The following is a 22,592-nucleotide window of genomic DNA, read 5'->3' as shown; positions in this document are numbered from 1 at the left end:
CTTGGCTTTGGTCTGTGGGCCCTAGCGATGAAGTTCAGTACATGCCTGAAACCTTGCAGCCTGCAGTCAGTCTCAGGATCCAATCAGGCCTTAATCTTGTTTTTCACACCCCTGTTCTTCTCTATTTTTGAACCAGAGGTAGCCATACTTCAAAGACAAAGGAAAATAGGAAATTGCAATTCATGAAAACACCCTTTCTCCTGGTATGCATTAAAACATTTATTGGTCTTTTCATTAAGCTTTATGAAGGAATGAGAGACATTCAAGGAAAAGAAAAGCTTTAGCACTGGAAAGAGGAAATAGAACCAAAAGGAGGCCAGAGGAAATCACTAAGTTGACCATTGTGTGAAAGGGAGGCAGCAGAACCTGGGATGGTTCATTGGTCACTTTCTGGAGGGAGCCAGGTAGAGGAGCTCGACATATAGCTCCTGACAAAACCCAGGCCCCTTCCCTGCCATCTGCCCATCAGGGAGTCTTTTTCTTCAGTGCTCCCTTGTGTTTTTCCACCAGTGAGCCAATCCACTCCACAGTTTTCTCTTTGGCTTCTTCCCAGGTGTTTAAGGGCTTATAACCCAGATCTCGCTGAGCTTTCTTGTAGGAGAAGGTAAACACACTATTTGATGTTGTCAGTAAATAGCGGCTCAAGGGAGGTTGATATTTGTAAATGGGACTCAGAAGGAAGCTCACTGTCTCCAACAGGAAGGCAAGCCAGTACCTCAGAGAGAGAGGAAGTCTCAGCCTGGAGTCAGGGCGGAGGCCCCATTCTTTGGTCAGGTTGTTATGCAGTTCATCATAGCTTTGGTGAGGTGTGTCATCTGTGATGTAGTAGAACTGTCCTTGGATGCTCACGGCCTTCTTGGGGTCCCTCAGAGCCCTGCAGGCCAGAATGTGTGCCCAGGCCGCATTGCCCACGTAGACCGGGTTAGCTACAGAGAACTTTCCTGTATTTTCCAGGACTCCATTGTTCCTGAGGGCCCTATTCACAATTCCAGAAAGTACAGGGCTTCCTTCCCCATAGATGTATGGGGGCCTTAAGGAACAAGTCCACAGGTTGCCCCCATTTTTCAGAGTGCTCCCATTAGCTGCCAGCACAGCCTTCTCAGCCAGCTTTTTGCTGTAGGGGTATGAAGCCGTCCATGTAGTTTCATGATGCTCTTCCTCGTGGCCATTCTGGACAATCTCCTTGTAGGAGTTGGGTCCAGCTACCGCTATTGAGCTGGTGTAGATGAAGAATGGCACACTAGCTTGGATGCAGGCATCCAACAGGAGCTGGGTACCTGTCCATGGGGAATAAATTGTCAGTGTCAGAAAATAAGTCACTATGGCCATTGATTCATATGAACCTCTATCTGCTATCACAATAGAGCGGTTTACTCCTGATCCAACTGTATTTTTCCCTGTCCTAAATTCACAGCTGCAATACTAAGGCCTTGGGGAAAATTGCAGAAAAGATTCTGACATTTGTGATGTATAATGAATAATTTCTTGCCTTTCAGGTTTATAGATCTGTCTTTTCCTATATGTGTGTATCTATTCATGTTTTGCATGTGTGTGTGTGTGTGTGTGTGTGTGTCTGTGTTTTGATTTCAGAAATGAGCATAGGATTTCCAGTTAATATTTTGCCATGTGGCTATTAACATATTGCCATTTGTACTGGGATTATTATTCTGTGGTAGAGTGCTTGTTTAGCATGCTCTGGGCCCTGGGTTTGATTCCAAGAACTTTCAAGAAAATTGGTCAATCAGTCAGCCAATCTTTTTCATGCATATCATTTCATTAAAGAAAAGACCTTGAAATCTAAAAACTCCAGAGCTCATACCGTCAAGGATGGTTGGAATTTTACATTATATAAGCTCATGCATGGTTGTTTATAGAGGGCATGCACTGTTAAATAGATATTACTGTGCTGCCATTTTTCACATTTGCTGAGGATTAAAAAAAAAACAAACTTGGTGACCAGGACATTGTTTGGGTCACTGAGCAACGGTTATTGAGTTGTGGGGAAGTACTAGTGACCCAGCTTCTATTCCTGACAGTGTGTTCCCTCAAAACCCACTCCAAAGTTTTCTATCACTCTGCCTAGTTATGAGCAGTAGCAGTGATAATCATTCCCTTCACTTAGCTTTCTTTAGTGTCAGACTGGACTTTACTACTGAGCTTCTTTGAAACCAAAAGAAAGAATGAGCCTTCTGCTGGGAAGACCTATAATGTTGGCATTGTGTGAAATCCCTGTAGCAGAATAGACCTACAAGTCCTGGAGGTGATGCAGAGTTTCTTGCCTTAAGAAGAAATACTGTATTTGTGAAGTGTTTTATTTATTCTCCCCTTTAAGGTGTAATTTGATTTCTGGAGAAAGAGCCAAATTTGTTACAAAAATCAATACATATATTAGAGAAAATGTTAACCAGCCGGAAACATCGACATTATATTTCTTTATTTGTGCCTCCAGTACAAATTGTTGAAATAGAAGCAGAGAGTAGATAGGAGTACTAATGAAACTCAGGTTAAGTCATGGAAATTCCTACCTTGTGGGTGGTCAGCATATGGCTATGTAAGAAATAGCCAGTGGCATTCTTCTAATGATTTGGGGACTCAAAAGTACCTTTTGGTAGCTTTGGGAAAGGAGTCTCTGAGTCACTAAATGTGGACTTCAAGGCATGGAAGACAAAGAAGCCAGGGCTTGGATTTCACTGGTGTGGTAATTACTGTCCTCTGAGGCTCAGCATAGCAGGTTTCCCTAAGCTAATGTGCCTAATTTGAAGAATTAAAAGGCAGAAATTTAGAACGTGTCACCTAGAATTTGGTAATGAGGATCTGTGGAAGAGTTACCTTGTATCTGAGTAGGACCTGCCTCACAATGGTGGGCTCAATAAGCTCAAGAAGTAGTATTATGGACAATGGAAAATGATAATTGCTTAAATATATCACGGGTTGGGGAGTGCTGGGCCACTCTGTCTAAGCAGACCTTTGTGGGCCAGCTTTGCCAGTATTCTGGAGAAGAATCCTTCCCTGAGGTGGCTAGGAGGGATCGGGATGTTCTCAACAGTCCTGATTGAAGAGCTGAAGCATGAAGGAGGAGGCACTTTCAAGGTCTCTTCTGGCCCAGGCAGGCAGGGGGTGGATGAATCTCAGGAATTTGGAGTAAGTGACTTCGAGACCATGAAATAGAGAATGATGCTTTCCTGTTTGCTCCATGGTGAGAAACAAAAGAAAGCAGATAGGCAGCTTCTCAGCAAGGTGGGTGAACAAAATAAAGGAGTGAGTGCTTTACTGGAACTTAATACTGGCCATTCAAAGCAGATCAGGAACTCAGGAGGTTGGATATAATAAAATAAGGAAGAAATCCCCCAGCACCATCCAGAATGGTCCCTTTGAGAACAAAGTGGAAGGATCAGGGAATTAAGGGAAGCTGCATTTTTAGATGTCCTGAAGCATGTCTGGGAAGAGAGTTTACAGATCAAAGACACTGCCCAACTAAACTGAAAGGCATGATGAACAAGAACCTTGTATGGGAAAAAAGCCACATCTCTCCTGGCTGTGTGTGGAGGACAGAAGAAGGATACATTTTGCAGCCACAGCTCAGAGACGTGCACAGAGGGAACCAATTCCTGGCAAACTGGAGTTTGTCCCAAAACACGGGCTAGAAAATACACACTGTATGAGACAGAGTATGCCTAAGTGACCAGGAGAAAATCAAACATGGAGAGAGTTTTCCACAATCAGGGGACAACTGGTTGTGGAAACCCACCAGGCTATTCCCCTCTATCTCCAATCTGGTTGCTTGTAGGACCATCTGGGAGAGATGCACCTGGCCAGGAACTCAAAAGGGCAGGGATGAGAGAGATTGAGATTATAGACTGAATCTGAGATCAGGAAATACATGGCCTGCAGGCGAGGTAGTGGAAACCAGAGGAGATCCCTGGGGTGCAGTCTTCCAGCATGGATCCCCAATTGCTGGGCCCTGGAGGTGTTCTGATTTAAAATCTTCAGACCAATTGGCATTCGGCTAAGAACGTGGAGCATACCTAAGCCTAAACCCTGCATTCAGGAGTTCTGCCTAGGGAATTAACTCTCTTACTCCAGCAACCTCCATCCTGAAGGTAAAGCAGGTATAACATCCAGACGATCTTACATAACACTGCAGAGAAGGAAAGCTGAGAGTCATTTGAACTCCAACAAAAAAATTCTTTAACTTTTCATTGAGATTTTTTTCTTCTTTTCTCTGTTCAATTGTGATCTTAATAGTTAATGAACACATACTCATATTTGTTCTTTATCTCATTTCTAGAATTTTTGAAATCAGTAATTTTTCATGGATCAGTATTTTGAGGACTAAAATGTTTGGTTAGTATATTTCAGTTTTCTTTTGAATTCTTTATTTTATTTTTAATTTAAAGAATTTTACCTCAAAAAAATATATGTGTATGTGTGTGTGTGTATATATATATATATATATATATATATATATATATATATATATATCACTTATGTGTTTCTCTTGATTATCTCTCTCTCTTTTTTCTTCTGCTAATAGCCTATATCTGTTGTTCTCTCTTTCACTTTTCCTTTAAATTTTTTACTTCTATCTTCTCTCCTCCACCCTCGCAATCATCACATTCTATATCACCTCAGTCCTCTCCCTATCTAACTTTCAAAATTGTAAACCCTTTTACAAATTACAGTTTTTACTGTAGGCAATAACTAATCATATCATTTCTGTTGATTGTGACAATTGACATTTTAGACATCATAGGAGGAACTATTTGATTTAATGCTGTATATAGTTTGCATTAGTGGTTGTCATTATTTGTCTCCCCCTAAATGGTGAGATACTTGAAATTCAGGGACACACTAAGTCCACAGGGTAGAATCACTACTGCCTCAGATCCACAGTGCTAGATGGGTAGACACACAAACATGGAAAAGCTAGGAACGAATCACTCAAACAAACCAAGATATTTCAATAACAGAATCCATAAACACCACAGTGGAAGAAATGTCAGAAAGGAGTGCAAAATGTATAATTCAATCGATCTATGAGGGAAAGAATGTTGTAAGGAGCTAAATCAAAGAAAAACACAGGAAATGAAAGATCGCTTCAATAAAGAGATAGAGATTCTGAAAAAAAAAATCAAGCAGAAACCCTTGAAATGAAGGAATCGCTAAACCAAATAATAGATTCATTGGAAAACATTACTAACAGACTAGACCACTTGGAAGACAGAGTTTCAGGCAATGAAGACAAAATACATAATCTTAAAAATAAAGTTTGCCATGGAGAAAAGACATTAAGAGACCAGGTACAGAACCTTCATGAAATATGCAATAACCTGAAAAGATGAAATTTAAGATTTATCAATATATATATAAAGGCTTGGAGATACAAACCAAAGGAATGCACGGTCTTTTCAATGAAGTAATATCATAAAATTTCCTAAACCTAAACAATGAAATGGAAAAATCAAATTAGGAGGCTTATGTTATGCCTAACATACAGAATATGGGTAGAATTTTAAAGGCTGCCAGAGACAAATGACAGGTTGCTTTTACAGGAAAATCAATCCAAATCTCAACTGATTTCTCAACTCAAGGCACTCAAAGCTAGGAGGTCTTGGAATAGTATGTACCAAGCTCTGAAAGAAAATGGATGCCAGCCAAGAATATTATACCCAGCAAAAAATTAAGCTTCAGAGTTGATGATTAAATAAAAACCTTCCATGATAAATAAAAGTTAAAAGAATTCACAACAAGAAAGTGGGCAATAAAAAAACATACTCAATAAGATATTACATGAAGAAGAATGAAAAATAAATGTGAAAGCCAGCAAAGGGAGGAACTATACTAGAAGAACAGTCAATCAAAGGGGAAAGTAATTCAAAGAAAAATCAGAAATAAATCAAAATCAAAGGGTATAAAAATAATTTCTCAATAATAACATTGAATGTAAATAGCCTGAATTCATCAATAAAAACACAGAGACTGACTGATTGGATTAAAAACAAGATCCAACAATATGCTGTCTCAAAGAGACTCACCCTTATAGGCAAAGACAGCCAGAGACTGAAGATAAAAGGATGGAAAAAAACATATCATTCACATGGATCTCGTAAACAAGCAGGGGCTTCTGTCCTCATATCAAATGAAGCGGTCTTCAAGCCAAAGTCAATCAGAAAGGACAAAGAAGGACATTTTATACTGCTTAATAATCATAAATATTTATTCCCCACACAATGGAGCATCCATGTACATCAAACAAACCCTTTTCAATTTCAAGAATCCAACAGACCACAACACAATAATACTAGGTGACTATAACACACTTCTCTCACCACTGGATATATCCTCCAAACAAAAATTAAATAAATAAACTATAGAATTAAAAAACCCAATTAATTTAGACCTAATGGACATATATAGAATCCATCAATGATTGAATATACTTTCTTCTTAGCAGTATGTGGATCCTTCTCTAAAATAGATCATATGGCTTAGAAAATACCCCCAAAATGGAAATAATGTCTTGAATTTTACCAGATCATAACAGAATAAAATTAGAAATCAATGATAGAATTAAGAATAGAAGCTACTCTAACACATGGAGACTAGATAATATGCTATTGAATGACCACTGTATAGCAGAAGAAATTTTAAAAATGCTTAAAGGTAAATGAGAATAGTGATATACAAAAATCTCTCTGACACTATGAAGGCATTGCATTGAGCTTATTCATTAAAGGAATAGAAAGTCAAGAAATAAATTACCTAACATTATGCCCCAAAGTCCTAGAAAAAGAAGAGAAAACCAACATCAAAAGCAATAGAAGACATGAAATGGAAAGGGAGGGAACCTGTCTAAATCATTTCATGAAGCTAGTATCACCCTGATACCAAAATCAGACAAAGACACATCAAGGAAAAAAACTTCAAACTAATAAACCTGATGAACATAGATGCAAAAATTCTTAATAAAATACCGGAAAATCACATACAAAAACATATTAAAAAGATAGTGCTCCATGATAAAATGGGGTTCATTTCAGGGATGCAAAGTTGGTTCAGGATATGGAAATCAGTAAACATAATTTATCATATCAATAATTTTAAAGATAAGAATCACATGATTATATCAATAGATACAGGAAAAGTGTTTGACAAAATATAGCATCCATTCATGTTCAAAACAGATTCCCACTAGGGATAATAGGAACATATCTCAACATTGTAAAAGTTATACATGTTAAACCCAAGGCCAACATCATTCTAAATGGAGAAAAATGGAAAGCATTCCCTCTAAAAACTGGAACAAAAGAAGGATACCCTCTTTCACTACTTGTTAGTCCTTGAAACGGAGCCAGAACAATTAGATGAAAGAAATTAAAGGGAGAGAAATAGGAAAAGAAGAACTCAGACTATCTCTATTTGATTATGACATGATTCAATATTTAGAAGATCCAAAAACTCCACCAAAAAACTTCTAGAACTCATAATTGAATTCAGCAAAGTAGCAGGATATAAAATTAACACCCATAAATCAATTGCATTCCTTTATATCAGTGATGAATCAACTGAAAGAGAAATTAGGAAAAGTATCACATTCACAATAGCCTGAAAAATTAAAATATTCAGAAATCAATCTAACAAAAGAGGCGAAAGACCTCTACAATGAAATCTACAGAACACTAAGGAAGGAAAATGAAGAAGACCTTAGAAGATGGAAAGATCTCCCATGTTCTTGGAGAGGTGAATTAATACTGTCAAAATGGTTATATTACCAAAAACATTATACAGACTTTAATGCAATTCCTATTACATTTCCAATGATGTTCTACATAGAAATAGAAAAGGCAATAATGAAGTTCATTTGGAAAAATAAGAGGCCCAGAATAGCCAGAGCAATCCTTAGCGAGAAAAGTGAGGCAGGATGCATCCCGATACCAGTTCTTAAATTATACTACAGACCTATAGTAACCAAAATGGCATGGTATTCACACCAAAAGAGACATGAAGACCAATGGTACAGAGTTGAAGACACAGAGACAAACCTATATAAATACAGCTATCTCATACTATACAGGCACCATAAACATACATTAGAGAAAAGATCATCTCTTCATCAAAAGGTGCTAGGAAAATTGGAGATTCATATGTAGCAAAATGAAATTAAGACCCTATCTCCCACCCAGCACAGAACTCAAGTTAATGTGGATCAAGCACCTGGGCATTAGACCAGAGACACTGCACCTACTAGAAGAAAAAGTAGGCCAAATATCTGTCATGTCAGCTTTGGAACCAAATTCCTCAACAAGACTCCTAAAGTACAAGAAGTAAAATTAAGAGTCAATAAATGGGATAGTATCAAACTAAAAAATTCTTTACAACAAAGAAAATGATCAAGAAACTGAAGAAAGAGCTTACAGAATAGAAGACAGTCTTTGCCACCTGCACCTCAGGCAAAGCACTAATCTCCAAGATATATAAAGAACTCAAAAAATGTAACACACACACACATACACACACACACACACACCCCAAAAGGAAACCAACAACAAATAACCCAGTCAATAAACAGGCAAAAGAACTGAAAAGGCGCTTCACAGAAGAAGAAATATGATCTGTCAACAAATATATGAAAAAACAATCAACATCTGTAACAATTCAAGAAATACAAATTAAAACTACATTGATATTTCATCTCACTCCAGTTAGAATGGCAATTATCAAGGACATAAGCTTGGTTCAGTTTGTCTTTGAACCAAACATAAATGAACAGTAGCACCTCACTATAAGCTATATGAAGGGGAGGCAAGTCTAATCCCCAGATAACTGATGAAGTTTAATATCACTAGAGCCAAAATACTGTTTTCAGATCCTAACTCCAGATCTATTATGTGAATCATGTCAAGCTGGAGCTTCAGATTTGATTTACAGTTTGCCCATCAGGTATATTATTTATGTGTTAGTGGTAGCATGCAAATTGGAAGAAATTGTGTGGGAGTTTTTTGGTTTTGAATTATGTGAGTGCCCTTAGGCCAGCCATTGAGTTCTCACCTAACTAAAAAGGGTTTTAGCTGCTCTTCCAATCATGTTGTGAGGACCAGCAAAAGTTTTATGATTTTTGTTAAGATTGCAAAACATTTATAATGGAGACCTTCCTAGTTAAATCTATGATAGTGTCCATTTAAATAGTGCGATTAAGAATATTCTGAAATAAATACAACACAAAATTGAAATGTGCCAGTATGTCAGCTTTCTACTGTACATTTGGCAAAGGTTATGCTTCTCTAAATAGATGTGCTATTTAATAAGCCATATATGCTTCTCCATATGCCCCTTCAGAAACCCGGAATTTTACATATGATTGATTTTAGAAAGATTTTGAAGCTGGGGTTTGATCATTTAATTAAGATAAAAACATATGCATATGTACTATGTTTGAAATATTCAAAATAAAATTTCATGTACATTTATTAAAATAAAGTGTTGTATTGCCATGTGGCTTATTAAAAAGTGAAAAAAGAAAAGAATACAAATAACAATAAATGCTGGTGAGAATGTGGGGAAAAAGATACACTCATCCATTGCTGATGGGATTGCACATTGGTGCAACCATTCTGGAAAGTATTATGGAGATTCCTCAGAACCCTTGGAATGGAACCACCATTTGACCCAGTTATCCCACACCTTGGCATATACCCAAAGGACTTAAAATTAGCATACCATAGTGACACAGCCACATCAATGTTTCTAGCAGCTCAATTCACAATAGCTAAGCTATGGAACCAACATAGGTGCTCTTCAATAGATGAATGATAAAAGAAAATGTGATTTATATATACAATGGAATATTACTTACCTATAAAGAAGAATGAAATTATGGCATTTGCAGATAAATGGATGTAACTGGAGAATATTATGCTAAGTGAAATAAGCCAATCCCCCAAAACCAAAAGCCGAATGTTCTCTCTGATTTGTGGATGCCAACACACAATAAGGGGGGAGGGAAGAATATAAGTTTCAATGGACTAGACAAAGGGGAATGAAGGGATGGAAGCAGGGGGACTGAAATAGAAAAAACAGTAGAATGGATTGGGTATAACTTTCCTAGCTTCGTATTTAAACATAAGACCAGTAAATCTCCACATCATGTCCACATCATAAGAATGGGAAATTTTATTCCATTTATGTGTAATATGTCAAAATATACTCTACTGTTATGCATATCTGTTGGGGTTTAAGTGTGCAGAGTTTAGCTCCCTCAGGCCTGACATTTTGCAAGAGCTGTGGCTGTGATTTAGGTCAGCTGAGGCAAACCTCAGCTAGGAGGAGGAAAAGTTCTCTTCCCCTTATCGCAAGTCACAAGTTCTGCATGGTTTGGCCAAGAGGAAGAAGCTTCCTGCATACTTATCCTGGGAACAGTACATTCTGAAGAAACAAATGCATCCTCAGAGGAGTAGATAATGTCTACAAAGAACTTTAGGAGGGTACTTATCAAACAAACAGGTACAATTTGAATCTAGCTCTGTGTATCCGCTGAGGCATGATATTTGGACAATGTGGGTAAAGTGTTATTGAAGAATTGCTTGCTTTGTTAGAAGAAGTGTATAAAAGGAATTTGCAAATAAACTTCAGCATGCAGTTGTGATTGCTGCCTTGGCTCTGCATCCCCTGTGTCCCGGTTATTTCGTGACCCTTACCCAGGGACCCGAACGCTCTAGACGTTCACACATATCTAAAAAGAACAAATTTAAAAAAAAAGAATTTGGAGTGAGAATCAAGTAAGTTTGGAACCAAGGAACAGTAGAAAGAAGTTCATGGCAGAAGGACCACAAAGGTGTGAGATTACCTGGGGGGCCTTGCTCTATCTCAGCCCTGGATTCCTCACATAAAACCCTCAGAATAACATCCCTGAGCTTTTGTCAGCTGGGATGGGTGAGCAAAGACAACCGGCCCAGAGAACCCCAGGTTTCCATGACGGGGGCTTCTCTACCCCTCCTGATCCTGCTTTGCTACCCTCAGCTTCACCTGTCCCATGTCATCCCAGGCCACTCTACCTTTCAGATTGACATTTATGACGGTCTGTCTCTGAATTATACCCGTGGTGTCAATAATGGCGGCTGTATGAATGACGACTGAGATGCCCTGGCAGGCGGTCCTCAGGCACTGGGCATCCAGAATATCTCCTTCCAACAATGTAATCTTGGTCTTTGTCTGCAACCCTGTGGGGACACAAGGCAGGTGATTAGGAAGCTTTTTGAATGGGCTTGGACATTTCCTAATAAAGCAGACTGCTACCTATATCTTGAAGGACCATCATAGAGGGTCCATGGAAAAAGCAAGTAAAGAAATGCACAGAAATCAGAACATGTAGCATTTTCTCAGAAAGAAAAAGAATGACTGTTTTTAATCACTTTCCAGTTTGGAAAGTGAAACTGTGGAGAGAGCTTAGAAGGATGCCTGGAACACAATTGTTCAAATAGATTCATGGGAAGTTTATCACGTTCATTGAGAAGAGTGGGGAGGTTGTAGAGATCTGGATTTGAGGGGAAAGTTGAAATTTAAATTTATAGGAATGAAGAATCACATATGGATTTGAAATTGATGGAGAAGCAGACAACAGAGTATGGCATAGGAAGCCAACCTTGGCCTCAGCATGTCAAAGGCACAGCTCTGGGGTTTAAGAGAGAGAGCGAGCAGGGTAAGCAACAGGTTAACAGGTATGTCTCTGCTCCAGACCCCATGAGGAGGATCCAAGTCCCAACAGTGGGAGGAGAGGAGGGAGACCCACTGGTGTAAGTATCAGGCCTCCCCCTGACAGGTCCTGTTTGTCACTGGGTCTGGGCCGAGCAGAAAAGAGGAGATCACATCATCCCATGTGTTTTCTGCTTGTGTGATAGAGGACCATGGAGCCATTATCAGTGAGTTTAGGATGGGTTCCTATGATGGATTTAATGGAACATATCTTATCACATATAATCAAAAGTAGACATCAACCCTGAAAATGAATTAGTCTCCAAGGGACTTCCCTTGTAGGCATTTAGTGTTGGGCACTGGATACAACATCAGTGTCTTCAGACTTGCCTTAAATCTTCAGGAATGACACTGTCACCTCAAGTTAGCCCATGAAGCCCACACTGTGCTGCCTGCTGTCTGTGTCAATATCCTACACACTTGGCTGTGCTTTATAATTTGCACATAAATTCTAGTTTGCTACCTTCCTTTCTTCACTATCTTGCAGAGTGTCCTTGTCTCCTCTATAGGTGAGGAGAGTGAGGCTCAGAGAAGTAAGGGACAGCTCTAACTAAGCACAGACTTCTAGCAAAGATTCCACTCTGATTCTACCTCCAAGCCTTGGTCACTTTTCTATGCAGCTCAAGGACAGAACCAGTTGTTTAGAATCAACTTTTCTGAAGGAGAGTATGGAGAAGTGAACTGAACTGAAATTGGGCACGACATCCTAAAATAGCAGGAGGGACAATCTGAAGAGAAAACTCAGGTTTAATGGTGGCCTTTCCTTGGATACAAGTAGAACTGCTCGTTTCCTGGTCCATTTGTGTGTCCTCCAGAACCCTTACCCTTGCAGGCAACTCCAGGAAGGCCCCTGTAGTAGAGGGTGAAGGGGTGGGGAATGGGAAGGAGGAAGGTTTGTCATGAGAGTGGCATTGTGCTGGCTAAGTTCCTGGCACCTGCTCCTTACTCTGAGTCTCCTTTGTGGCTGCCTTCAAAAGGACTGGTGATGAAACTCAGAGCCCAAAGACAAAGGGACTTTCACTTATCCATGCTCAGAGACCCTGAGAATGAGGAGAGGACACATTGGGTGCCATAGTTCCTGCCTTGCCCAAGACATTAAAAACTTGGCCTCTTTTTGTGTACACAGAATAAGCAGTTGCTTTTCTGGTGGGATCTGCATTGGAGGGAGTCCCAGAGATAAGTAATTTGACTCACTATGTTTTAAGAGCTCAGTTGCTATAGCTAGAGCCCCTGGTCTAAAGCACTGATTGATTATTCTAGCTGTGGAGCCTCAGGCAAATTAATTAACCTACCTGTGCCTGTCTTCTTGTGTGCAGAAATGGAATGTAGCAATGTTTCCTATAGCCTAGGGCTGTCATGGGGAAATAATGACTTGATGCTGTCAAGGTGTCACAAAGTGCCTGGCAATGGATGGACACTGTCAGGTTTCTGTACTGGTACCATGCTGCTGGCTCCTGCCTATCCTTCATGCCTTCTGAACTATGACCATTAAGAGGCTATTCCTTAGGGTAAGTATTGCCCTCTCCTGTCATTAGGTGTTAATTTGAAAATATTGCTGGACATAATACATAGAGTTACTGTTGGTGAAACATTAATATTTGTTCATTACAGACCACAATGAATCAGTTAGGGGAGGACATGGGACATTGGAAATGGACAAAGAGGAGCAGAGAAGAGCAAAGGGATGGCTAGGGTCCCAAAGTACTATTGAAGACCCACTTTTTGCAGGACAGTATCCTCTGGGCAGTTTGTTTCTGCAGGTAGACCTCTAGAAAATCCCTGGGATGGGGAAGGAGGCAGGTGACTCATTTGGAGCAAGGAGAGCAAGAGAGACTCTGAGGACTCACTGTGTCAAGATTCATACCCAGTGTCAAGCTGGGCCTTAGTAGTGGGGCTTTAGTCTGGCTTCTGCTCCCCAGGGATCAGATAACCTCAGGCCAGTTGCTTCTCCTTGCTGCACCTCGAGGTCCATTCTGCCCAGGTGGATAATTTCTCTTCCCTGCCTTTCCACAGGGTTGTTTGAGGATCTGGGGATGGAGCAGGTGGGAAAATGCACCATTCATGTTGTGGTTATATTTTTACCAGGAGCAGCCAATTTAGAATAGAAACATGGGCTGCTCAATCAAATCTGCAGTCCTTCACGTTGTGGGTTGAAGAACATAAGGGGACGGTGAGAAAGATGTAGTTAAGTCCAGGTGATGCACATTTGCTCATGTTGGCTCCCACTTTGTGTCTGTCCTTCAGTTGACCTTCTGCAAGTGATCATTACTTAATTTTCTCTGTTTATATCTATGTCTTTCTCTATCTTACTCAGATATTCAAATGCAGCATTACTTTCAACTCATTTTCTATCATCTCTACAAAAAATGCTAAGTGATTTGCCACATTTACCTCCCCGCACCACGCTACCCAAACAGAGCAAAACAGAACAAAATGAACAAACAAATAAAGAGATCCAGGACAATGTTGTGAGGCAGGCTCCAACTGCTGAAGAATGCGGGTGAGTAATCCTCGTGGATGTTACACACCAATTGCCACACCAACACCTTCAGTACAGTGAAGAGTAGTGAGCAGAGGAAAGAACTGATGTGACATTCTCTAGATGGGAGGGACAGAATCCTAGAGGCTCGGTGGCCGTCTACTGCCACCCTGTCCAGTTCTGAATACACAAGGATCCAATCTCCTGACAGCAATGCTATCCCAGATTCCTCCTTATGAGTGTAGACATGTAGCCTTATGGCTCCAAGTTTCCTTGAGTGTGTGACAGTGGAGTTACACACTCAAGCCTTGAGCTCACTTATTAGAATATACATGGGTATCTATATATTGCTATATCATGCTGACTTTAATTCTCTGGGATATAGACTGAGGAGTGACAGAGCTGGTCAATGGTGTTTCCATTTCTAGTCTTTTGTGGAACCTCCATTCTTAATTCCACAGTGTATTAATTTAAAATTCCACCAACACTGTAACATGTTTTCTTTTTCTCCAGATTCTCTCCAGCATTTATTGTTGTTTATATTCTTGATGGCTGACATTCTAATGGGAGTGAGATGAAATCTCAGTGTAGTTGTTTTTTTTTTTTTTTGGTGACGGAGGTACTAGGGATTGAACTCAGGGGCACTGGACGACTGAGCCATATCCTCAGCCCTATTTCATATTTTATTTAGACACAGGGTCTCACTGAGTTGCTTACTGCCTCGCTTTTCCTGAGGCTGTCAATCCTCCTGCCTCAGGTTCCTGAGTCACTGGGATTAGAGGCGTGTGCCACTGCATGTGGCTCAGTGTAGGTTTGATTTGTGTTTCCCTAATTGCTAAATATGTTGAATATTTTTCATATGTTTGCTGGCCATTTACATTTCTTCTTTTGAGAAGTGTCTGTTTAGTTAATTTGCCCATTTATTAGTTGCATAATTGATTTCTTGGTGTTATTTTTTTAAGTACTCTATGTATTTTGGATATTAATCCTTGGTCAGAAGAGTAATTAGCAAATATTTTCTCCCATTCTGTAGGTTCCTCTTCACATTCTAAATTGTTTCCGTTGCTCTGCAGAAGCTTTTTAAGTTGATGCCATTCCATTTATTAATTCTTGGCATTATTTCCTGAGCTTTAGGGGTACTACTGGAAAGTCATTATCTGCAACTCTGTGTTAGAGTGTTGACCCTATCTTTTCCTTTAGGGTTTGTATAGCTTCTGGTCTAATTCTGAGATTTTATCCATTTGGATGTGAGTTTTGTGCCAAGTGATGTTTTAGAATCTGGTCTCATTCTTCTGCATATGGATAGCCAGTTTTCCCAGCACCATTTGTTTAAAACTCTGTCTTTTCACCAAACTGTATTTTCATCAAGGATCAAACGACTGTATCATTGTGGGCTGCAAATTACATCATTTGCTCTGTACCATTGATCCATGTGTCTTTTTTTGCCAGTACCATGGGGTTATTATACTCTGTGGTACAGTTTGAAGTCAGGTATTGTGATATGTCCAGAATTGCTTATTGCTTAGGGTTGCTTTGGTTATTTTGGGTCTTTTATTTTTCCAATTGAATTTCAGATCTGTTTTTCCTTGTTCTGTGAAGAATGTAATTGATATTCTGATGAGGATTGCACTGAATATGTATATTGCTTCTGGTAGTAAGGCCAGTTTAGCAGTATTAATTCTGCCTATCCATGATCATGGGAGGTCTTTCCACATTCTGATGCTTACATTCAATTTCTTTCTTCAGGGTTTCTTAATTATCATTTCATTTTACCTCCTTAGTTAGATTTATTCCTAGGAATTTTTGGAGGATATTGTGAATGGAATCATTTTCCTGATTTCTTTCTCAGTAGATTCAGTATTAGTATTTAGGTAAGTTATTTATTTTTTAAGTTGATCCTGTTACTTTTCTGAATTTATTTATTAGCTCTAACAGTCTTCTGATGGAACTTTTAGACTCTTCTAAGTACAGGATCTTATTATCTGCAAACAGTGAATTAGACTTCTTCCTTTCCTATTTTAATCCCTTTGACCTTCTTCCCTTGTCTAGTCATCCTGGGTGGATTTCCTAGTATTATATCAAAAAGAAGTGGTGAAAGTAGACGTAGATACCCCTGTCTTGTTCCAGATTTTAAAGGAAAAGGTTTCAGATTTTTCCACATTCACTTGGATATTGAATTTGGATTTGTCATATATATATTTGTTATATATATATATTTGTCATATATATATATATATATATATCTCCTAGTTTCTCCGGCCCGTTATGACCTCTATGACTCATTTCATGCTGGCATAGAACTCATTTCTTAAAACTCTTAGGTACCACCTAATATGAACCTTTTCATTCATATCTGCTCTCTGCCTTTGCATAGCATACTGAAACCTGTGGCCAACTTAACCCTCTGGTACTTTCTGTCTCTCTCCGTGTGTGTGTGTGTGTATGTGTGTGTGAGTGTGTGTGTGTGTGTGATGTATGATATGCACCTTGAGTGTTGGAAATATTAGAGATTAAAATTAAGATTGAAATGATAAAAGAACTTGTGATTGCCTTGGTCCTGACACCAAGTGAATCAGGTGAATATTCTGTGAATTACAACTGGTAAAAGTGGTGTAGCTTGTGAACTTAGTGAAAAACAATGAATTATTGTATTTAATATTATCCAGTACATTTTGAAATTTTGGGAAGAAACAAATGTGTCCAATCTCTTTTAATGGCACAGCTATGACTTGACAGTATTAATTTTTTTTTGACCTGTCAATGTCCATTTTATTCACTACACTTCTCAGTAACTGGGTCAATATTTACACTCTACTGGGATGAGACCCTTGACTCTTCTTTTCAATTTTCTACTTTCACTCCCAACAATGTTTTTGATAAGACTCCAAAATTCTGAGATGTTCTATATTCAGAGGTAGGCCAAAGAATGGAAGAGAGCAAAAGATTTTTTAAAGTTATTGCAATAACAGCTTAGGACAAAAAAATCAAGGAACTTCTCCATAATCCTAAGCATATTTTGAAACCCTTGACTTGGAAGGACAGGAGGATGACTATCAAGGGGTCATTGGGAGTCACTTTCCACCCAGAACACTCACCAAGTACTTCTTACAGATTATCCCCCGATCCCCCAACCTCTCCTACTAAGCATTGTCCTCATCTATGGCCAGTGGAGATCGCAGCACTTTTCTTCCCAAAATTCATCCAATGCTCTTAGATTTGGTGTGGCAGATATGTCCCAACCTGTAACTTTTTCTAATGCTGGTAGCTGTAGGACCCACCCAGGACCTGCCTCCTACTTCTCCTCACTAGCATTTGTATGGAAGGGCTCAATAAGCCCTTTTATTTCAGACTTCCCTTAGCCACAAGAGTTTTTCTTTAACAATTTCTACATCCAACTTAACTCTCAGAAACCTTTTAAAATAGTTTACCTTCCCTGGGATGAATCCTATAATTCTACTTCCATTTTCACCACTTTTTTTTCTTAATTAGCCTCTTGTTTATGTTACCAATGGTAAGAGCTATAAGGGGAAACCGAGATACCCACATAGAAAAGTTTTCTCAGAGGTACCGTTACACAGGGTGCCCAAGAAGAAGGGACCTATTAACCAGAGCATCAACCTGTGCTTGACAAACAGGTGAATATCCCAGTCATATTGAATCTAGCGCCACACACGTGCATAGGAGGCATTCAAGCTACTTCACGTGGACTGCTCCAGGCAGCATTTGTGGGGATGTGGCAAGTCCGGTTCTCAGCATGAAAGGCATTGTACAGTGGCTTTGTATAGTTCCCTTGAACAGCTGTTCCCTTGGGATAATCTAGTGTGGGTCTCCATCAGGAAAAGCCATCTGAGATGGTTCCATCTGGAGCTGTGTATCCTGCATCCACCCAAACAGTCTCTTCCACTCTGTAGCACTTAAAACAAACACACTGCTCCTAAGGGGGTTACTCTCACCGTCCATTTGATGAAAGTAGATGAAACTATTTCTTCAAACCAAACCCTCTGATTTCCATAGAATGTTGGTACTGTCCTTCCTCATATGGGTGGCCAGCTGGTGCCCAAGTCCTAGAGGTGCTCTCTGTTATTCTAGCAGCTTTTCCCAGGAGGTCACTGAGGCTGGTGGTCTGAGTTCAGGCAGACTGAATTCTGAGCTTGGTCTAACCTCAGTCAGACTCAGGCTCTCTTCCATTTTCACTTTAGGCATCCTGGCTAACAATGGCCAAGGGACTGGAGATTTTACTGTTTCCTGGTTAAATGCATTTCCACGTGCATCCAAGGGAGAAACTCCCCAGGTGTTATTCCCATCTCCAAATTCCAATGGTAACTTGTGTCCTCAATAAATGTTTGCAAGCACAGCTGCTTTTCTAGACCATGGGTGACCAAGATGCCAGCCAGGGACAGAAGTATTCACATCTCTCACTGTTTTATCATTGGCCTTCCCGCATAATAAGTTTTTGTGAACCAGGGCCATTCTAGCAAATTCCACTTCACTCATCAAGAATGTTCCCTCACCCTTTAGAAGCCAGTTGAAAGTCTCAGGTTGACAGAACTTTGTTTCTGACCAAGTAGCTAGGAAAGAGTTTGATTTATTTGCTTATGTTAATCAAATATCCCAGGAAAACATCTGTGTTTTCTGGTGAAAGAGGATGGGAAATTTCCCATGTGATTTCTGAAGCTTTCCTGGAATAAAGTAACAAAGATGAAACAGAAACGTATAAAGTATTATCTTGCTAGGAAAGGGAAATTCACTGCATGGGGGTATATCAGAGGAGTACAATTTCCCAGTACTCCAATATCATTCAGAAGCTGATAAACCCCTTTATCTACAGGGAGGTGCAAAATGGGGTATTGGACAATTTGGGGGTAGCTATTCATTAATTTTCAGGGAAACACACTGTGCTTGAGACAAAGTATACTTTCCTCTAGAATGAACAGTGATTCTATGGGACATGAATAGAGCACAATGGAATAGAACAAGTCTGAATAGATGTGTTGAAAGACTTGAGTCTTCCTGTGATATGAGTTTAGTTTTAAAATCTCAGTGAAGGAGGTAATTTCTTCCTCCCTGGGTTCTAGACTTTAAGTAGCATGGAGAAAAGCTTTTGTTCAACTACTCTTCCTGTTGCGGGGGTGGGGTGAGAGTGGAGGGGAACCTGGGATTTTCAATGTAATAGACGGGAGAACACACAAGTGTTGCTATGTAATGATATAGATAGTTGTTTTGGTTTGGGGCCAAAAGGGAAAAGCATGTTCTGGCACTTTTTACTCTTTATGTTACAATTTGTGTATATAACCAGCATTTTGAGATGCTTGATTTTGAAGTAAGAGCCTGGAAATCCTTTACCAGTTTATATGATATTATAACAATGACACACATGTAGAGATGCATAGGGCAAAGCATTTGGGAAGGAAAAATACAGCCACTCTCTCAGAACCTCCTTGTGTTCATCCATCAGGAAGCTGTTTGAACCTTGTTCTTTTGCTTTATTAAGGGTACTTCACTGCATAGCTATGATTGGCACTTGGAAAACATTGTGGCAATATCATGGGAAAGAAGGGGATTGGCACAACACTGACAGACTGAGGAGAAACTCAGCAAGAACTATCTGTGTAGCTTTTTCAGCATTTCCCCCTTGAGTGTATAGAATAGGATTTTGGTAGAACCAAGAGGATTTTGTGATCCAGTATGCTTTGTCTTAGAGAGTGATGAGTCAAAAACTGGCCCCAAACCGAAACAACTATATATATCATTATATAACAGCATTTGTGTTTTCTCTGGTCTATTACATTGAAAATCCCAGGTTCCCCTCCACTCTCACCACACCCCCATAACAGGAAGAGTAGTTGAACAAGTATGGAAAGTTCTAACCTCTTATAGTATAAAGGGCAGCTGAAAGAGCCACTGTGCTCCTCTCCTCATTCTCCAAGGCAGGACTGGGTCTTTATATCCTGTGCCCTCTGCCTGAGTCTAACAACCTTGAACTCTTGCTGCATGCTCATTGCCCACCCTCTCTTTGACAATTTAGCCTGGGTGAATTGCAAATGTGTTAATATTAAACACTGGCATTTACTTACTAAGATCTTTGTCTTCAATCCTTATCAATGTGTAAGTTGTTGGGGGAAAACTTCAGAGACAGGTGGGTATGGAGGATGGAACCTAAGGTGCTGGTGAAAATATCAGAGAGCCAGTGAGATCTGGGGAAGAGACCAAAGGGTACACCTTGAGGAAACAGCCTGAGAGCTGGTGCAGAGGGGAGGCTGAGTGTGCAGGTAGCACCTGAAGAGAAATAAGGGGAGTGCAGAAACTTGATGCCAACTGAGCAGGATTAATTGGGACACTTTAGGGAGCACAGGTGCAGACTGACCCTAGCACTAGGTAACCATATCCTCAGAGGTGCCAGGTAGAGTGTCCAAGCTCTTCTCTCTGTGCTCATTTTTTGTTTAGCTTTAGCCAGTGACTAAGCATCTGCCCCTGTTTTCCTTATTCCTTCCCACAGGCTGCAGTTCCCAGGAGCAGGTAGGGGGAGGGAGAGTGCAGGCTGGAGCTGCCTGCCATTGCCCTGTTGGTTTTTCCTCCTCTGTGTGCTGCATTTCATGCAGTGCATGCTGGTGTGTGTGCAGGAGCTCTGACTGCCTGTAAGAGGCAGTTCTGTGCCAGTCTGAGGTAGGAATGGAGGACCCTGTTGTCCCAAGCATTTTGAGACCTTTTGCTTATTGAGTGGAGGCCACTGTCCAATCCAATACCCACTTCTCTTCCTCTGCTCACCCTTGTCTGCCTTTTGGAGACAATGCCTCCACTTTGTGACTTTGCCTCAGTGTGTTCAATGACAGAAATCACTGGGCTAAAAGTGAGAGTGAAGGCCTTTCCCAGATCCTACCTCTCTGCTTTGCTTCCTGTGCTACTGACATAAACATGCTGAAGGCTGTACATCTACCAGAGCTGGGCAGTAACTGGCTTTTGTTTTTCCACATCTTAGGGTCCTGAGGGCATTCTCCTTATCAATTCCTGACCTTTCTCCTGCCAGAGACCCTCTACCCTGATGCCTGCTGCAGACCTAAAGGTGTTTCAGGCAGTTCCCAAGGGATTCTTTTCCATTTCTCCTTCAGACCACAGTTTACAAGTATAGCTTTAGTGTGAGTGCCACTCCACAGAATTCATGATTTGTGTATTCCCACAGGTGTCAAAATGCAAACTGGTAACTTTCCCTGTCTCTTTCTGTAGCTTTCTGAGACCTAAATACACAGTTTTACCTTCAATTCATTTTTATTCACTTCCACTGAAAATGCTAAATATACCCCCACCTCCCAACAAAACAGAGCAGAACAGAACAACAGAAACAAAGAAAGAACCCAATTATGGGCAATTAGGAGAGGCAGGGTTCTACTTATGAATGTCTATGTGATAATCTTCTGTTGATGTTACACACCTATTGCCACACCAACCCTTCGCCACAGTAAAGAGTTGTGAGCAAAGGTGAGATCTGATGTGATATTCTCTAGATGGGAAGGAAGGAGACCTAGAGACCCACTGGCTGCCTACTACCACCCTGTCCAGTTGTGAGTCACAAGGATGCAGTCTCCTGAAAGCAATGCCATCCCACATTCCTCCTGATGAGTGTAGACATTCAAGGAGCCTTATGGCTCTAAGTTTGCTTGAGGGTGAGAGAATGGAATCACACTTTCAAGCCTCAAGGTCACTTACTAGAGAATTCCTCCCTGGTTTCCAGCTTGAAGATCTTGTCCAGAGCCCTAATCTCCTGCAGTTCCTCCTCCTTCACCAACAAGTGGATGATCCTCTGGCCTAGAAAGCCTCCTGCTCCTGTCACCAGGCAGCTCCAAGCAGTCATGGCCAATGCAGGAAGCAGAACTCAGCCAGTAGGAAGTGCGAAGACAGGGTGACCCTGCAGAGGGCTAAAGAGAAGTCCAATGAATACAGTACACAGAAAGCCCTTGTGGATGATGTAAGGGAAAAACCCAGTCCAACTAATTTCTCTCGCTCTTCTCTCACCACACACATCACTTTCATGATCCCATAATATGTGGGAATTTCTCCCCACCATGCAGGGAGTCAATTATGTAGAGGTCACCAGCTGAGCAGTCTCTACTCCAAGCCAGTTTTGACACTCTCTACCTGGCCATGGTTACAGACCTCATAGGGTAATGTTCCCATTTCCAAGACTGTCCTCTTACAACCTAGACACCAATTGTACGCCCAGAGTTATTTGACCTGTTTTTTTTTATGCAATTGTCTAAAATTCCTGGTTCTAGCAAATTTCTTCTATTAAGCTTTTATTGAAGTGATTGAGCAGCTCAGAGAACTCAGAGAAATATTTGCTTGCATTAGATGGTTATAAAAAAGGAGATTA

General features: G+C 40.3%; 1 protein-coding gene across 1 annotated transcript in view; it reads right to left on the bottom strand.

Annotated features, from left to right (window-relative positions):
* Nucleotides 1-201: 201 nt before the first annotated feature.
* Nucleotides 202-22,592, bottom strand: part of LOC107156207 (3 beta-hydroxysteroid dehydrogenase/Delta 5-->4-isomerase-like) — a 41,260-nt gene continuing 18,869 nt past the window's right edge. Inside the window, exons 2-4 of the mRNA XM_015502253.1 lie at nucleotides 21,929-22,137; nucleotides 11,052-11,216; nucleotides 202-1,277 (exon numbers count right to left, since the gene is read on the bottom strand). Coding sequence (XP_015357739.1) covers nucleotides 466-1,277; nucleotides 11,052-11,216; nucleotides 21,929-22,073 — 1,122 coding nt within the window. The 5' untranslated portion in view covers nucleotides 22,074-22,137 and the 3' untranslated portion in view covers nucleotides 202-465. The remainder of the gene's footprint in view (nucleotides 1,278-11,051; nucleotides 11,217-21,928; nucleotides 22,138-22,592) is intronic.

The sequence above is a fragment of the Marmota marmota genome, unplaced genomic scaffold, assembly GCF_001458135.2.
Source record: "Marmota marmota marmota unplaced genomic scaffold, marMar, whole genome shotgun sequence".
Taxonomy (NCBI): domain Eukaryota; kingdom Metazoa; phylum Chordata; class Mammalia; order Rodentia; family Sciuridae; genus Marmota; species Marmota marmota.
The sequence above is the reverse complement of the archived record's forward strand: the minus strand, read 5'-3'. Positions and strand labels throughout refer to the sequence as shown.